Consider the following 16,821-nt stretch of genomic DNA (forward strand, 5'->3'; position numbering starts at 1 on the left):
CTTGTCTGGGTTCTTCATGAGTACCAGGTAGGTGTGAAGATAAAACCCCGGAGTAAAGACTGGGTTGTGAACCCACTCTACAGCTCTTCTTACCAACAGTATGTCTATGTTGGATTTTCCCAATCAAACTGTGGTCAACGGTGGGGTTAACTCTACCCTTATACGGACACCATGATATAGTGCGATAAGTACGAAATCGTCCTTGGGACTTGTCTCTGCCACTCCCTTTCTCAGTAAGGGAATGCTGGTCTTCCCTGAGAAACGCGCGTCTAGGCTTATAATTCCCTGACTTGGACTTTCCAAGCTTTTTGGGAACTTGACGTGCGTGTCTGCGATCTGTTCGTTGAACAGGGGAGTAGATGATCAAGGTTGACGTAATAGACTGCCCTTGAAACCAGCATCTCAGTTGGAAACGCTATAAAGTCTTGGGTGTAACGGTAATCACCGTCAGAACGGTCTCAAGATGAATTTTCCTGTGGTCAAACTGACGCTGTAGGAAAAACACCATAGTTTGGAAGTGATCTAATCAGATAGGGTTATCCTCTAATAGATTCTGATCCACTGCAAACATTGACGATATTGGTCGCTTAAATCACGGATCAAATGTGAGTTTTGGAGAAGGCTTCCTCCAATGACCTCGTGGTGTCCCTCTTATTTACCCTGTTATCAGGGGAGGGCGTTACTGACACGAGATGGTCTGCTTCCCAATCGGGTACATGTGCTAAGCTGATCATGTGCCGGTTACGTAACCGAGTACACTGTAAGCCTTGGGCTAACGTCATTGTAGAGACCTTGATTGATACGCAGACGCTGCACTCAGCGCATGTCTGGAATGTTGGAACAGCGCTAAGCTGATCGTGCGTCACTTGCGTGATAGTAGCGCTTGGGTATCAGTCAGACGCTGCGCTCGGCGCAGGCCTATGCTGGATATGTTGGCACAGCGCTAAGCTGATCGTGCGTCACTTGCGTGATAGGAGCGCTTGGGTATCAGTCAGACGCTGCGCTCGGCGCAGGCCTATGCTGGATATGTTGGAACAGCGCTAAGCTGATCGTGCGCCGCTTGTGTAATAGAAGTGCTTGGGTTGTAGTCAAGTGCTGCGCTCGGCGCAGATAAATCAGACAAAGCTCAAAAGTATTGACTGGATCAAGGCTTGCGTCTAATCTACCCCCATCATAGCATCTCGATACGCTGGTGCTGGTGCTGTCGCCGACGTCACAGATTATCATACATGTATCTGGAAGTGTCCGGCGGCTGAAAAAATAGGAGCAGTTACGATACTCACAAAATCCTCCGGTATTGTTGATTTCGGTGGATGGTGTACTTCTGCAAGCACAGGTGTCATAATACCTGCCGATAATAACGGTTGGGTGGTAATGACAGAACCATATGTCATTCGCTATTCTGCGAGTGACATTCCTCTCGTCTCACGACGGAATAACTGCAAAATATGATTGTGAGTAATCTGCTTTTATATAGTAAACTCGTTGGATTAGAGAATTACATAAAAATTACATTTTGAATTTTGGCGAGCACATCTACGTGCATGCCTATGACCGTGGATAAAGAGCTTTGGGCGATTATTCCACGACAATATGTACACCGAGCAAACATAATTATGTTACGCAATTAAACCATTGAATAAATGGTACTGGAAGAATGCCGTAGAATTGAACAGTAATCTATCGGCAAAAATACGAATTGCAAGGGTATACAATATTTTTATATACGCAATTCAATGTAAACCAAGGCTATTTACATTTAGAGATTGGAGAGCACATCTGCGCGCAAACCAACCAATCGTGGATGATAATCTTGTAAGGTTTTTTCCACGACAATTAGTAAAATGCTCAAAGGTATGTTACGCAATGAAACCCTTGTTGATGAGATAATACTGGAAGAGTGCCGAAGAATTTGAACAATCTATCGGCAAATTTATGAGTTGCAAGGGTATACAATATTTTTGTATGCGCAACCCAATGTAAACCAAGGGTATTTATATTTTCATTTAGGGTTTGGAGAGCACATCTGCGCGCAAACCAAACAACGTGGATGATAATCTTTGTAAGATTTTTCCCACGACAATTAATACCACGCTCAATCATAAGTTATATATGTATAATGTATAATCAATATATATATATATATATATATATGTATAATCAATGTCTGTACATATAGAGTAGGGAAAGGGCCACCTAAGTTGGATAACTTTTGCCCAATCCCGTTGACCATATATGTCAATAAAATATGTTTAAAACAAACACAATTACGCCATTGTTGATGAGGCGGTACTGGAAGAATGCCATAGAATTGAACAATAATCTATCGGCAAAAACTACGAGTTGCAAGAGTATACAATAGTTCATATACGCAACTCAATGTAAAACCAAAAATACCAACAAAAAACTATTTAATCGCATAAACATAGGTACGCAATAAAAGAATTGTTGATGAAGCGGGACTGGAAGAAAGGCGTAGATTTGATATTAATCTATCGGCAACCATATTTTTAACGAGTTGAAAAAGTATACAATAATTTTAGTATACGCAACTCACTGTTACGCCAAAGCTAGTAGTATTTAAGAACATAAGACTATGTTATACATACGTAGCTGAGAATTGTAAACAATATGACTACCTTGGCAGGCAAACGATTGTAACACAATTCAAAATGGCGGCGAACAACAAAATTTTGGCGGGAAAAAAGACAAGAGTCTTTTCACGCCTAATTATAATCACATAAAACTACACAACATGGTGAAAGTAATATGAAAAGAATACATCACCCATCGCAGATCAATTTTTAAGATTGTAGACAAACTGAAGGTCTAAAATTAATCCAAAAGGAGAGCTCCGCTTGGACACGTCCTATCTGTGCTGCGACAAGCAGTGATGTGAAGATGACCTTAGGTGTCATCAAGGTCACAGGACAGCGACGGAAGGCCACTGATTGGGACTTGAGATCAACAACTTTATTTCTTCACCCAGGACCTTCGCAGCGCTGTCCTTCTAGTTGTCGTAAGTAAGCAGTGAATGCATTAAGGAGTAATGCAGGATAAGTAAAAAATTACTTTATCTCCCTTACATTATAATACTAGCTTCTGATTGGTTAAGGAGCAGGCAATTATTTTCCATGTACTCCGCTCATGCAGCCCGCTGAGAAATCAATTGGAAGACACGTTAGGTAACTTGCTTATCTTGTATAAGTATTGTTGAGCTAAAATGAGTTGATGTTTATCTGAATGCAATGGGTAAAGGGAAGTAATTCGGCTTGCGTCATCTGCTACTGTCAAACTGGCTGAATCAAAGCGTTTTACTCGGTGAAACTTCAGACATATATTCCAAGTCTGTATGAATGAATGTTGTGAGATAAATTCATTGTCAACTGATCCCTCGGGGCATATGGTGTGATGTATCTGATGGCTCGGGGTACATAGGCTCACACACAGGGTACATCACACCGTATCCCCTCGAGATGAGTTGACAACTTACAATAACACCAGGGATCCGGAAGTATTTTTTTGCAAATCGGACATTTGCATTTTGGTCAAGATTCAGCTAGTTTGTCATGATTATCCACTTACGTGATTATCCACTTACTGTCCAGTAGTGAGTGAGTATGGTTTTACGCCGCTTTTAGCAATATTCCAGCAATATCACGGCGGGGGACACCAGAAATGGGCTTCACACATTGTACCCATGTCGGGAATCAAACCTGGGTCTTCGGCGTGACGAGCGAACGCTTTAACCACTAGGCTACCCGACCGCCCTACTGTCCAGTAAGTGGATAATCATGTACAACTATCTGAGTCAGGGTCACACAATGATTGGGCAATACTGTGCCACAGAAGTATGTCATTGAGACACCCTTTCAGGGAGAATCATTCAGGTGGCGTACTGCTTCAGGATAATGCAGCAATACACACTTCACAAGTGGATGCATCTCCAGACTGTGGCTTTGCATTACTTTCAAATTACCAAAGTATCTTATTTTAGTGACATGTAATAGTAACAGGAAAAAGTGACACAATATAGTAACGTATTAGCAACACACAAAAATAGTCTCTAACACAAGTATGATAACAAATGTATATAAATAAATAAATTCTCTCAAAACACTGCAAAAAGTGTCAAAAGATTTCATTTATTGGTACTTGCAATAGTCAGGAAGGACAGTGAACAGTGATGCAAGGTTTTAGTATTCCTACACAGCGTGTTCTGCACAACTCACCAGGTCCACAGACTCGTCATGTAGCTGCCTCACCATCTCGGCCTCACCGTCTATCACGCGCTGCGGAGCCTCACCGAACCACCAGCCATCATCTGAACACACAACCAGGCACGGTTTGTAACTTCTTAACAACAAACATCGCCAGGTTATAGAACAGAACAGGAAAGATCTTCTATAACAAATGCAACTATAAATTACAATGAAATAACTCCGAGATGTTCCACCGACTTGCTCCCAAGCTTATTTTCATTCACAGTGATAGCTTTCTGTCACCAACTGCAAGATGGCTGTCATCAGTAAAAGTCAATTCCATCTGTACAATGTCCTCAGCACATTCTGACACAGAAAGATAATAAGATATAAATGTCCAGACTTAAACACGTCAGCTGTTAACTCAATCATTCCAACTATGGAGTTGGTCCGATCCCAGACTACACCTGGATGTAAAGCGTCGTACCTGTGATTTTCTTGCCTGTGGGCACAGTCCTGACAGCCCTCCCCAGAAACACATGAAGGTCATACAGGTAGGGCACCTCCTCGGGGGCTATCAGGCTATAGGCCGTGCCACTACGTCCCGCTCTAGCAACACGACCTGAAACAACCAAACACTTGGAAGTACACGCTCACGTCGCTCCTACCTCACATATTGTGATACTTGACACTATGTATCGGTTGGTTCTGTGTGAAACTCTCCATGTTAATTGGAGCCCAGTTAATAAGAGGTTGTGGCTGTCAACTGATAACTTTAGGATGATAACTGTATTATCCAATCCGATTTAGCTTTATATTTTCATAAAAAGCAGCAAGGTTAAGCTTGCTTTAGAAGTTACCCGGCTAAGTTATTGCAAAATTTGCACATATTACCCTTCTTAAACTGACACTGTATGAAAACATCATTTGTTACATGAGCAAGTTTGTGGTGTGTCATATTGTCAGGTGTAAACTTGTGATTCATTGACATATCGGTGAAACATGACGCCAATATTCCAACAAAAAGGTGAGGTGTATTAGACATATTAGTGATGTGTACAATCTTTGCCGATAGTTTGAATTTTGTTCCCGTCAAATGCCTCACATATTGCTTTGAGTGTGAACTGTCAACACACCTTTCACCAGGCTACGTATCCTTAGGACCTGGGTCCTGTTTCACAAAGGGATTGTTGCGATGCTACTGTAGTAACTCCCACAGTCTAACATAGACTTACAGCAGCCGTAGCATTACTTCACTTGGTGAAATGGAACAATATGAGAACAATATGTGAGGAAGGATATCTAAAATTCATTTAATGGGTTGCGATGGAAACTGCAGATGACAAAGACCCAACCTACCAACTCTATGTACAAAAAGCTTGGACTTGGCTGGGAAGTTGAAATTGATGACATTGTCCAGCATTGGGATGTCAATGCCCCTGGCTGCCAGATCCGTTACTATCATCACATTGACCTTCCTGTGCTGGAACTTGGCCACGCTGATCTTGCGGTACGTCTGGTCCAGGGAGCTGTAGATGTAGCAGGAGGGGATCCCGGCCTTGGACAGGACCTGCCGGAGGGACGAGTGAGTTAATGTTCATGTATGCGCAATAAGCAAAATACTCCACATGTTTAGAGATATCAAAGCAAACCTTAAAAAAATAAACTCTGATACAGGAAAACCAGTGGTTAATAGCTTGAGTAACATTCAATCCTGGTCATGGGAAGATGACATACAGTCAGTTAACACATTGTTACCATCCAATCTTGATTTTATTCAAGCATGACTCAAACTGCCCCAGAAGACCTATCCCGTCCCAGAATACACTAGTATTCTAGTGAGACAAGCATGGGGTACTGGGGACCTGTTCTTCCCCGGAATACCCAGGTGAGACAAGCAGGGGGTACTGGGGACCTATTCTTCCCCGGAATACCCAGGTGAGACAAGCATGGGGTACTGGGGACCTATTCTGCCCCGGAATACCCAGGTGAGACAAGCATGGGGTACTGGGGATCTATTCTGCCCCAGAATACCCAGGTGAGACAAGCATGGGGTACAGGGGGCCTGTTCTGCCCCAGAATACCCAGGTGAGACAAGCATGGGGTACTGGGGACCTGTTCTGCCCCAGAATACCCAGGTGAGACAAGCATGGGGTACTGGGGATCTCTTCTGCCCCAGAATACCCAGGTGAGACAAGCATGGGGTACTGGGGATCTATTCTGCCCCGGAATACCCAGGTGAGACAAGCATGGGGTACTGGGGATCTATTCTGCCCGAGAATACCCAGGTGAGACAAGCATGGGGTACTGGGGACCTGTTCTGCCCCAGAATACCCAGGTGAGACAAGCATGGGGTACTGGGGATCTATTCTGCCCCAGAATACCCAGGTGAGACAAGCATGGGGTACTGGGGACCTATTCTGCCCCGGAATACCCAGGTGAGACAAGCATGGGGTACTGGGGACCAGTTCTGCCCCAGAATACCCAGGTGAGACAAGCATGGGGTACTGGGGATCTATTCTGCCCCAGAATACCCAGGTGAGATAAGCATGGGGTACTGGGGACCTATTCTGCCCCGGAATACCCAGGTGAGACAAGCATGGGGTACTGGGGATCTATTCTGCCCGAGAATACCCATGTGAGACAAGCATGGGGTACTTGGGACCTTTCTTGACCCAGAATGCCCAAGTGAGACAAGCATGGGGTACTGGGGACCTATTCTGCCAAATAAAACCCAGGTGAGACAAGCATGTGTTACTGGGGACCTATTCTGTCCCAGAATGCTCAGGTGAGACAAGCATGGGGTACGAGGCATCTATTCGGCCTTGGAATCCCCCGAGTAAGACATGTTGTACTGGGGACCTATTCTGCCACAAGGACCTTGAGGAGGAAACACAGAACTGCACCAAAAGAGTCAATAATGTTGCTTATATTTAAAACAATTTTCATACCTACAAAACAGTCTTGTCATTTAATCATCTCTTTTTGAAACATCTATTCATTAACCACAAGACCTAGAGTACAAAACAATGTCCTTTGAACAGAGAAGACATAAAATAAGAGTTATGTAAATATATCTACATACAAACAAGGTACCAGGAGTGCATCAGTAAGCAGGATTTTGTGCTGTTCTATCCAGAAACTTCACAGTCAGGGAAACAATGACTTGAATATGATACAAAGAACCTCAAAACCGGGACATATATTCTGGTATAGTCCGGTTATGACAGTAGATTCCAGTGATGATACTGAATCACATCTCTCATCGGGAACATTTTAATATGCGGAGGGACCTTTGGGCCGCCTCTCTAACCAACAAAGCTTAAACTCTGTTGCATGTTTGGTTACCTCCTGCTTAACCTTTTGGTAGCCTGTGCTTACCATGTTTAGATATTCCACATGATGTTTGGTGGCGGCAAACACGACCGTCTGCTGCTTGGCCTTGACAACAGACTGCAGCAGGTAGATGAGGAGAGGCAGCTTGTCTACAGCTCGACAGGCCAAGAAGGAGAGCTGGAGGCAGGCAGACACACAACAAACTATCATTGTCATTAAAATCAGACCTTCTACTGTGTGTGTTTTTTGTTGTTGTGTTGTTTAACGCCACACTCAGCATTATTCCAGCTATATGAGAGCGGTCTGTAAATAATCAAGTCTGGACCAGACAATTCAGTGATTGATATCATGAACATCGATCCACGCAATTTGGATCAATGACATGCTTCAAGCAAGTCAGAAAGCCTGACAACCCGATCCCGTTGCCTCTTACGACAAACATGGGTTGCTGAAGACCTATTCTACCCCGGAATCTTCACGGGTCTCTGTGAAATGATACCCCTCTAAGTGAATATCTGAGGACACCTAATACATCCTGAACAAGCCAGCTCACTTCATCTTTGAGTCAGGGCGTTGGGGTAACCTAGTCGTTAAAGCGTTCGTTCGTCACACTTAAGACCTGGGTTCGATTCCCTACATAGGTACAATGTATGAAGCCCATTTCTGGTGTCCCTCGCACTGATATTGCTGGAATCATGCTAAAAGCGGTGTAAAACCATACTCACTCACTCACTCACTCATTTTCGAGATGCAGAAATCAGACATGCTGGTCTGAATGCTTCTCTCATTTGTAACGAAGAATTTAGGAGCCTTGATGTTGATTAGCTGACTAGAAAGTTCCCCTGCCCCGACCTTCCCTGAAGGTATCCTCAGATCTCCATGTAGAGAGTTATCATATCGGAGCAAAAATGCAGATTTATGAGATTTGACAACACTCCACTCAGACAACAGGGACAGACAGTGACATGTTTTAATGGGAATTTATCTGTGATTCCAAATGTGGCAGACAAATTGGGGGGTGGGGTGGTGGGTGAAATATTTTTTACACAGACGTCAGGCACATAGTCAAGCTCAAGTTATGCATGGCCTCATTATTTGACTAAAAATACACATACATCCCCAGTACACCACATATGTCCTAAGTACATCCAGGCCATCAGGGTATGACACACAATCACCAGGGCCCACTTGCACAAAGCGATCTTAGTGCTACGACTATTGTAAGCCTATGTTAAAGTATGGGAGTTACGTTCATCTTAGCGCTAAGATCGCTTTGTGCAAGTGGGCCCAGGTCACACATTGTTACCAAAAGATCTTAGCATCAGTCACTGGGAACCAGTGAGCAATGGGATTCCAATGCCAGTGAAGCACATGGACCATTATCCAACAGTGGAGGAAAAGATGGATTCGCACAACACGGATCATGCACCTTACCTTGAGGTTTTCACTGAGCTTGCTGTCAACATCGAGTCTGATGAGAGTGGGGTCAGTCAGCCCTGCTTTAGCAAACTCCACCAGGAGTTTTGGCAGCGTGGCTGAGAACAGCAGAGTTTGGCGTGACTCGGGCAGTCGGTTGATGATCTCATGGAGCTGCTCCTGGAAGCCCATCTCAAACAGCCTGCAAGCACACAACAAGATGTCAGCCCATCTCAAACAGCCTGCAACACACAACAAGATGTCAGCCCATCTCAAACAGCCTGCATCACACAACAAAATGTCAGCCCATCTCAAACAGCCTGCAACACACAACAAAATGTCAGCCCATCTCAAACAGCCTGCAAGCACACAACAAAATGTCGGCCCATCTCAAACAGCCTGCAACCACACAACAAAATGTCGGCCCATCTCAAACAGCCTGCAACACACAACAAAATGTCAGCCCATCTCAAACAGCCTGCAAGCACACAACAAGATGTCAGCCCATCTCAAACAGCCTGCAACACACAACAAAATGTCAGCCCATCTCAAACAGCCTGCAAGCACACAACAAGATGTCAGCCCATCTCAAACAGCCTGCAACTACGCAACAAAATGTCAGCCCATCTCAAATAGCCTGCAACACACAACAAAATGTCAGCCCATCTCAAACAGCCTGCAAGCACACAACAAGATGTCAGCCCATCTCAAACAGCCTGCAACTACGCAACAAAATGTCAGCCCATCTCAAACAGCCTGCAAGCACACAACAAGATGTCGGCCCATCTCAAACAGCCTGCAACCACAACAAAATGTCGGCCCATCTCAAACAGCCTGCAACACACAACAAAATGTCGGCCCATCTCAAACAGCCTGCAACACACAACAAAATGTCGGCCCATCTCAAACAGCCTGCAACACACAACAAGATGTCGGCCCACCTCAAACAACCTGCAAGCACAACAAAATGTCAGCCCATCTCAAACAGCCTGCATCACACAACAAAATGTCGGCCCATCTCAAACAGCCTTCAACACACAACAAAATGTCGGCCCATCTCAAACAGCCTGCAACACACAACAAAATGTCGGCCCATCTCAAACAGCCTGCAACACACAACAAAATGTCGGCCCATCTCAAACAGCCTTCAACACACAACAAAATGTCGGCCCATCTCAAACAGCCTGCAACACACAACAAAATGTCGGCCCACCTCAAACAACCTGCAACCACAACAAAATGTCGGCCCACCTCAAACAACCTGCAACACACAACAAAATGTCGGCCCATCTCAAACAGCCTGCAACACACAACAAAATGTCAGCCCACCTCAAACAGCCTGCAACACACAACAAAATGTCAGCCCACCTCAAACAGCCTGCAACACACAACAAAATGTCAGCCCATCTCAAACAGCCTGCAACACACAACAAAATGTCGCCCATCTCAAACAGCCTGCAACACACAACAAAATGTCAGCCCACCTCAAACAGCCTGCAACACACAACAAAATGTCAGCCCACCTCAAACAACCTGCAACCACAACAAAATGTCGGCCCACCTCAAACAGCCTGCATCACACAACAAAATGTCGGCCCACCTCAAACAGCCTGCAACACACAACAAAATGTCGGCCCATCTCAAACAGCCTGCATCACACAACAAAATGTCGGCCCATCTCAAACAGCCTGCATCACACAACAAAATGTCGGCCCACCTCAAACAGCCTGCATCACACAACAAAATGTCGGCCCACCTCAAACAGCCTGCATCACACAACAAAATGTCGGCCCATCTCAAACAGCCTGCAATACACAACAAAATGTCGGCCCATCTCAAACAGCCTGCAAGCACGTAACAAAATGTCGGCCCACCTCAAACAGCCTGCAAGCACACAACAAAATGTCGGCCCATCTCAAACAGCCTGCATCACACAACAAAATGTCGGCCCATCTCAAACAGCCTGCATCACACAACAAAATGTCAGCCCATCTCAAACAGCCTGCATCACACAACAAAATGTCGGCCCATCTCAAACAGCCTGCATCACACAACAAAATGTCGGCCCATCTCAAACAGCCTGCATCACACAACAAAATGTCGGCCCATCTCAAACAGCCTGCATCACACAACAAAATGTCAGCCCATCTCAAACAGCCTGCATCACACAACAAAATGTCAGCCCATCTCAAACAGCCTGCATCACACAACAAAATGTCGGCCCATCTCAAACAGCCTGCATCACACAACAAAATGTCAGCCCATCTCAAACAGCCTGCATCACACAACAAAATGTCAGCCCACCTCAAACAGCCTGCAACACACAACAAAATGTCGGCCCATCTCAAACAGCCTGCAAGCACGTAACAAAATGTCGGCCCATCTCAAACAGCCTGCAACACACAACAAAATGTCAGCCCATCTCAAACAGCCTGCAACACACAACAAAATGTCAGCCCATCTCAAACAGCCTGCATCACACAACAAAATGTCGGCCCATCTCAAACAGCCTGCAACACACAACAAAATGTCGGCCCATCTCAAACAGCCTGCATCACACAACAAAATGTCGGCCCATCTCAAACAGCCTGCATCACACAACAAAATGTCAGCCCATCTCAAACAGCCTGCATCACACAACAAAATGTCGGCCCATCTCAAACAGCCTGCAACCACACAACAAAATGTCGGCCCACCTCAAACAGCCTGCAAGCACACAACAAAATGTCGGCCCACCTCAAACAGCCTGCAACACACAACAAAATGTCGGCCCATCTCAAACAGCCTGCAAGCACACAACAAAATGTCGGCCCATCTCAAACAGCCTGCAACACACAACAAAATGTCGGCCAATCTCAAACAGCCTGCAAGCACACAACAAAATGTCGGCCCATCTCAAACAGCCTGCAACACACAACAAAATGTCGGCCCATCTCAAACAGCCTGCAAGCACACAACAAAATGTCGGCCCACCTCAAACAGCCTGCAAGCACACAACAAGATGTCAGCCCATCTCAAACAGCCTGCAAGCACACAACAAAATGTCGGCCCATCTCAAACAGCCTGCAAGCACACAACAAGATGTCAGCCCATCTCAAACAGCCTGCAAGCACACAACAAGATGTCAGCCCATCTCAAACAGCCTGCAAGCACACAACAAAATGTCAGCCCATCTCAAACAGCCTGCATCACACAACAAAATGTCGGCCCATCTCAAACAGCCTGCATCACACAACAAAATGTCAGCCCACCTCAAACAGCCTGCAAGCACACAACAAAATGTCGGCCCATCTCAAACAGCCTGCATCACACAACAAAATGTCAGCCCACCTCAAACAGCCTGCAACACACAACAAAATGTCAGCCCATCTCAAACAGCCTGCATCACACAACAAAATGTCAGCCCATCTCAAACAGCCTGCATCACACAACAAAATGTCAGCCCACCTCAAACAGCCTGCAACACACAACAAAATGTCAGCCCATCTCAAACAGCCTGCATCACACAACAAAATGTCAGCCCACCTCAAACAGCCTGCAAGCACACAACAAAATGTCAGCCCATCTCAAACAGCCTGCATCACACAACAAAATGTCAGCCCATCTCAAACAGCCTGCAAGCACACAACAAAATGTCAGCCCATCTCAAACAGCCTGCAAGCACACAACAAAATGTCAGCCCACCTCAAACAGCCTGCAAGCACACAACAAAATGTCAGCCCATCTCAAACAGCCTGCATCACACAACAAAATGTCAGCCCACCTCAAACAGCCTGCAAGCACACATCAAAATGTCGGCCCATCTCAAACAGCCTGCAACCACGCAACAAAATGTCAGCCCATCTCAAACAGCCTGCATCACACAACAAAATGTCAGCCCATCTCAAACAGCCTGCAAGCACACAACAAAATGTCAGCCCATCTCAAACAGCCTGCAAGCACACAACAAAATGTCAGCCCATCTCAAACAGCCTGCATCACACAACAAAATGTCGGCCCACCTCAAACAGCCTGCAAGCACACAACAAAATGTCGGCCCATCTCAAACAGCCTGCATCACACAACAAAATGTCGGCCCATCTCAAACAGCCTGCATCACACAACAAAATGTCGGCCCATCTCAAACAGCCTGCAACACACAACAAAATGTCGGCCCACCTCAAACAGCCTGCAACACACAACAAGATGTCAGCCCATCTCAAACAGCCTGCAACCACACAACAAAATGTCGGCCCATCTCAAACAGCCTGCAACACCCAAGAAGATGTCAGCCCATCTCAAACAGCCTGCAAGCACACAACAAAATGTCAGCCCATCTCAAACAGCCTGCAACACACAACAAAATGTCGGCCCACCTCAAACAGCCTGCAACACACAACAAGATGTCAGCCCATCTCAAACAGCCTGCAACCACACAACAAAATGTCGGCCCACCTCAAACAGCCTGCAACACACAACAAGATGTCAGCCCATCTCAAACAGCCTGCAACACACAACAAAATGTCGGCCCACCTCAAACAGCCTGCAACACACAACAAGATGTCAGCCCATCTCAAACAGCCTGCAACCACACAACAAAATGTCGGCCCATCTCAAACAGCCTGCAACACCCAAGAAGATGTCGGCCCACCTCAAACAGCCTGCAACACACAACAAGATGTCAGCCCATCTCAAACAGCCTGCAACACACAACAAAATGTCGGCCCATCTCAAACAGCCTGCAACCACACAACAAGATGTCGGCCCATCTCAAACAGCCTGCAAGCACACAACAAGATGTCAGCCCATCTCAAACTGCCTGCAAGCACGCAACAAGATGTCGGCCCATCTCAAACAGCCTGCAAGCACACAACAAGATGTCAGCCCATCTCAAACAGCCTGCATCACACAACAAAATGTCAGCCCATCTCAAACAGCCTGCAACCACACAACAAAATGTCGGCCCATCTCAAACAGCCTGCAAGCACACAACAAAATGTCAGCCCATCTCAAACAGCCTGCAACCACACAACAAGATGTCAGCCCATCTCAAACAGCCTGCAACACACAACAAAATGTCGGCCCATCTCAAACAGCCTGCATCACACAACAAAATGTCGGCCCACCTCAAACAGCCTGCATCACACAACAAAATGTCAGCCCATCTCAAACAGCCTGCATCACACAACAAAATGTCAGCCCATCTCAAACAGCCTGCATCACACAACAAGATGTCAGCCCATCTCAAACAGCCTGCAACCACACAACAAAATGTCAGCCCATCTCAAACAGCCTGCATCACACAACAAAATGTCAGCCCATCTCAAACAGCCTGCAACCACGCAACAAAATGTCAGCCCATCTCAAACAGCCAGCCCATCTCAAACAGCCTGCAACTACACAACAAAATGTCAGCCCATCTCAAACAGCCTGCAACACACAACAAGATGTCAGCCCATCTCAAACAGCCTGCAAGCACACAACAAAATGTCAGCCCATCTCAAACAGCCTGCAAGCACGCAACAAGATGTCAGCCCATCTCAAACAGCCTGCAAGCACACAACAAGATGTCAGCCCATCTCAAACAGCCTGCAAGCACGCAACAAGATGTCGGCCCATCTCAAACAGCCTGCAAGCACACAACAAGAGTCAGCCCATCTCAAACAGCCTGCAAGCACGCAACAAGATGTCAGCCCATCTCAAACAGCCTGCAAGCACACAACAAGATGTCGGCCCATCTCAAACAGCCTGCAAGCACGCAACAAGATGTCGGCCCATCTCAAACAGCCTGCAAGCACACAACAAGATGTCAGCCCATCTCAAACAGCCTGCAAGCACACAACAAAATGTCAGCCCATCTCAAACAGCCTGCAAGCACACAACAAAATGTCAGCCCATCTCAAACAGCCTGCAAGCACACAACAAGATGTCAGCCCATCTCAAACAGCCTGCATCACACAACAAAATGTCAGCCCATCTCAAACAGCCTGCAAGCACGCAACAAAATGTCAGCCCACCTCAAACAGCCTGCAAGCACGCAACAAAATGTCGGCCCACCTCAAACAGCCTGCAAGGACACAACAAAATGTCAGCCCATCTCAAACAGCCTGCATCACACAACAAGATGTCAGCCCATCTCAAACAGCCTGCAACACACAACAAAATGTCAGCCCATCTCAAACAGCCTGCAACCACACAACAAAATGTCGGCCCATCTCAAACAGCCTGCATCACACAACAAAATGTCAGCATGGCTTGTGGACATGTGGACACTGTACTCAGAGAATAGCATTAGGAAGGGCATATGACTACTAGTTTGCTAATGTCTTTACTTAAATCATACTGAGAGAGTCAGTATGGTTTTACACTGCTTTTTGCAATACTCTAGCAACAGCATGACAGGGGACACCAGAAATGGGCTTGACACATGCGGGGAATGAAACCTGGATCTTTTGCCTGACTTGCGAACGCTAGTCTATACTTAAATCATACTTGAGTGAGTCAGTATGGTTTTACACTGCTTTTAGCAATTCTACAGCAACAGCATAGCAGGGGACACCAGAAATGGGTTTGACACATGTGGAGAGTCAAACCTGGATCTTTTGTGTGGCTAGTGATAGATAGTCTATACTTAAATCATACTTGAGTGAGTCAGTATGGTTTTACACTGCTTTTAGCAATACTCCAGCAACAGCATAGCAGGGGACACCAGAAATGGGTTTGACACATATGGGGAATCAAACCTGGATCTTTTGTGTGACTAGTAAACACTTAAATCACAAGGCATTAATCGCCACTCCAGTACCAGTGTCATCCCTACTTAACAAAACATGAGACAGTTCAGGTTACATGGCAGATTACACACTCCGGCGCAGTGGTGACTCAGCATAACACCACTGCCACAGGCTAATTTGCATATCACGTGACCGGACTTTTCTCTTGTTTGTAAACAAATGCGCTTTTTCAGAAATCAGTATAGAACGAACTAATGCAAGTATTTGGAGGCGCTTTACATATTGTTTTGCATAACTATATAGATATGCTACTACAACTGTGACAGTGAGTTGCATGACAATATATATTTATGCATCAAAGTGACCGTGTCGCTAGCTCTCTGTTGGGCTTCTATGACAGCACGTGGAGCCGTACAACCAATGTAAACATAGGATAACTACGCAAAAACAAGTAGATTTTTACGTATTTGCATACTTTCTCAATGAAAGTTAACCATTCTTTGACATTTGTTTATGAAAATGTGTAGACTTGTCAAACATGAAACAGATGAAAAGCATATGCAATATCTTGAATGGACTGTGAAAGATGTGACGAATCGTCACATGGCGCTGGCCTGTGGCAGAGGTACTATGCTAGCTGGCTGCTGGCCGCATGGAACTCTGGATAGGAGAGTGGGCAGATTACTCTGCTATCCATTTCCTGTTGCCAATAGGCAGTTTACTGCAGGATGGTCACACAAATGATGGTCAAAATCTTGATCTCGTTTTGAGTGAGTGAATTGGGTTTAACACCGCTTTGAACAGATTTCCAGTTATATCAAAGCAAGTCAGCTTGATGTGGGAGGAAAGCCTGAAGTTAGACATTTACCACTTTAGTGAAACCCACAAGCATGGGTATGGTGCTGATAAATCTGGAAACATTATCGCGGGGAACCGGGATTGAAACCCATGACCATAGGTTTCTGGCATTCCCAAGGGACACAGCTCTGCACAACGAATTGCTGCAGCGGCTTAGAGGACTTGGACTTGAAGAGTCAATCACATGTTACAATAACCAAGTACCATCGATATGATCTTGGCATGAGCTATGGTGACCATGGTGACATATAGAAAACCAAGAGGTATCAAATCTCAGATAATATACCTCGTAACTT

General features: G+C 45.6%; 1 protein-coding gene across 1 annotated transcript in view; it reads right to left on the reverse strand.

The window, feature by feature from the left end:
- The window catches only part of LOC124148407 (ATP-dependent RNA helicase DDX54-like), a 43,593-nt gene that overhangs the window by 16,247 nt on the left and 10,525 nt on the right, over positions 1-16,821 (reverse strand). The window contains exons 8-12 of the mRNA XM_046519489.2: positions 8,973-9,156; positions 7,584-7,715; positions 5,562-5,772; positions 4,690-4,824; positions 4,233-4,324 (exon numbers count right to left, since the gene is read on the reverse strand). Of these exons, the coding sequence (XP_046375445.2) occupies positions 4,233-4,324; positions 4,690-4,824; positions 5,562-5,772; positions 7,584-7,715; positions 8,973-9,156 (754 nt within the window). The remainder of the gene's footprint in view (positions 1-4,232; positions 4,325-4,689; positions 4,825-5,561; positions 5,773-7,583; positions 7,716-8,972; positions 9,157-16,821) is intronic.

The sequence above is a fragment of the Haliotis rufescens genome, unplaced genomic scaffold, assembly GCF_023055435.1.
Source record: "Haliotis rufescens isolate VD_foot unplaced genomic scaffold, xgHalRufe1.0.p SCAF_1, whole genome shotgun sequence".
NCBI lineage: Eukaryota > Metazoa > Mollusca > Gastropoda > Lepetellida > Haliotidae > Haliotis > Haliotis rufescens.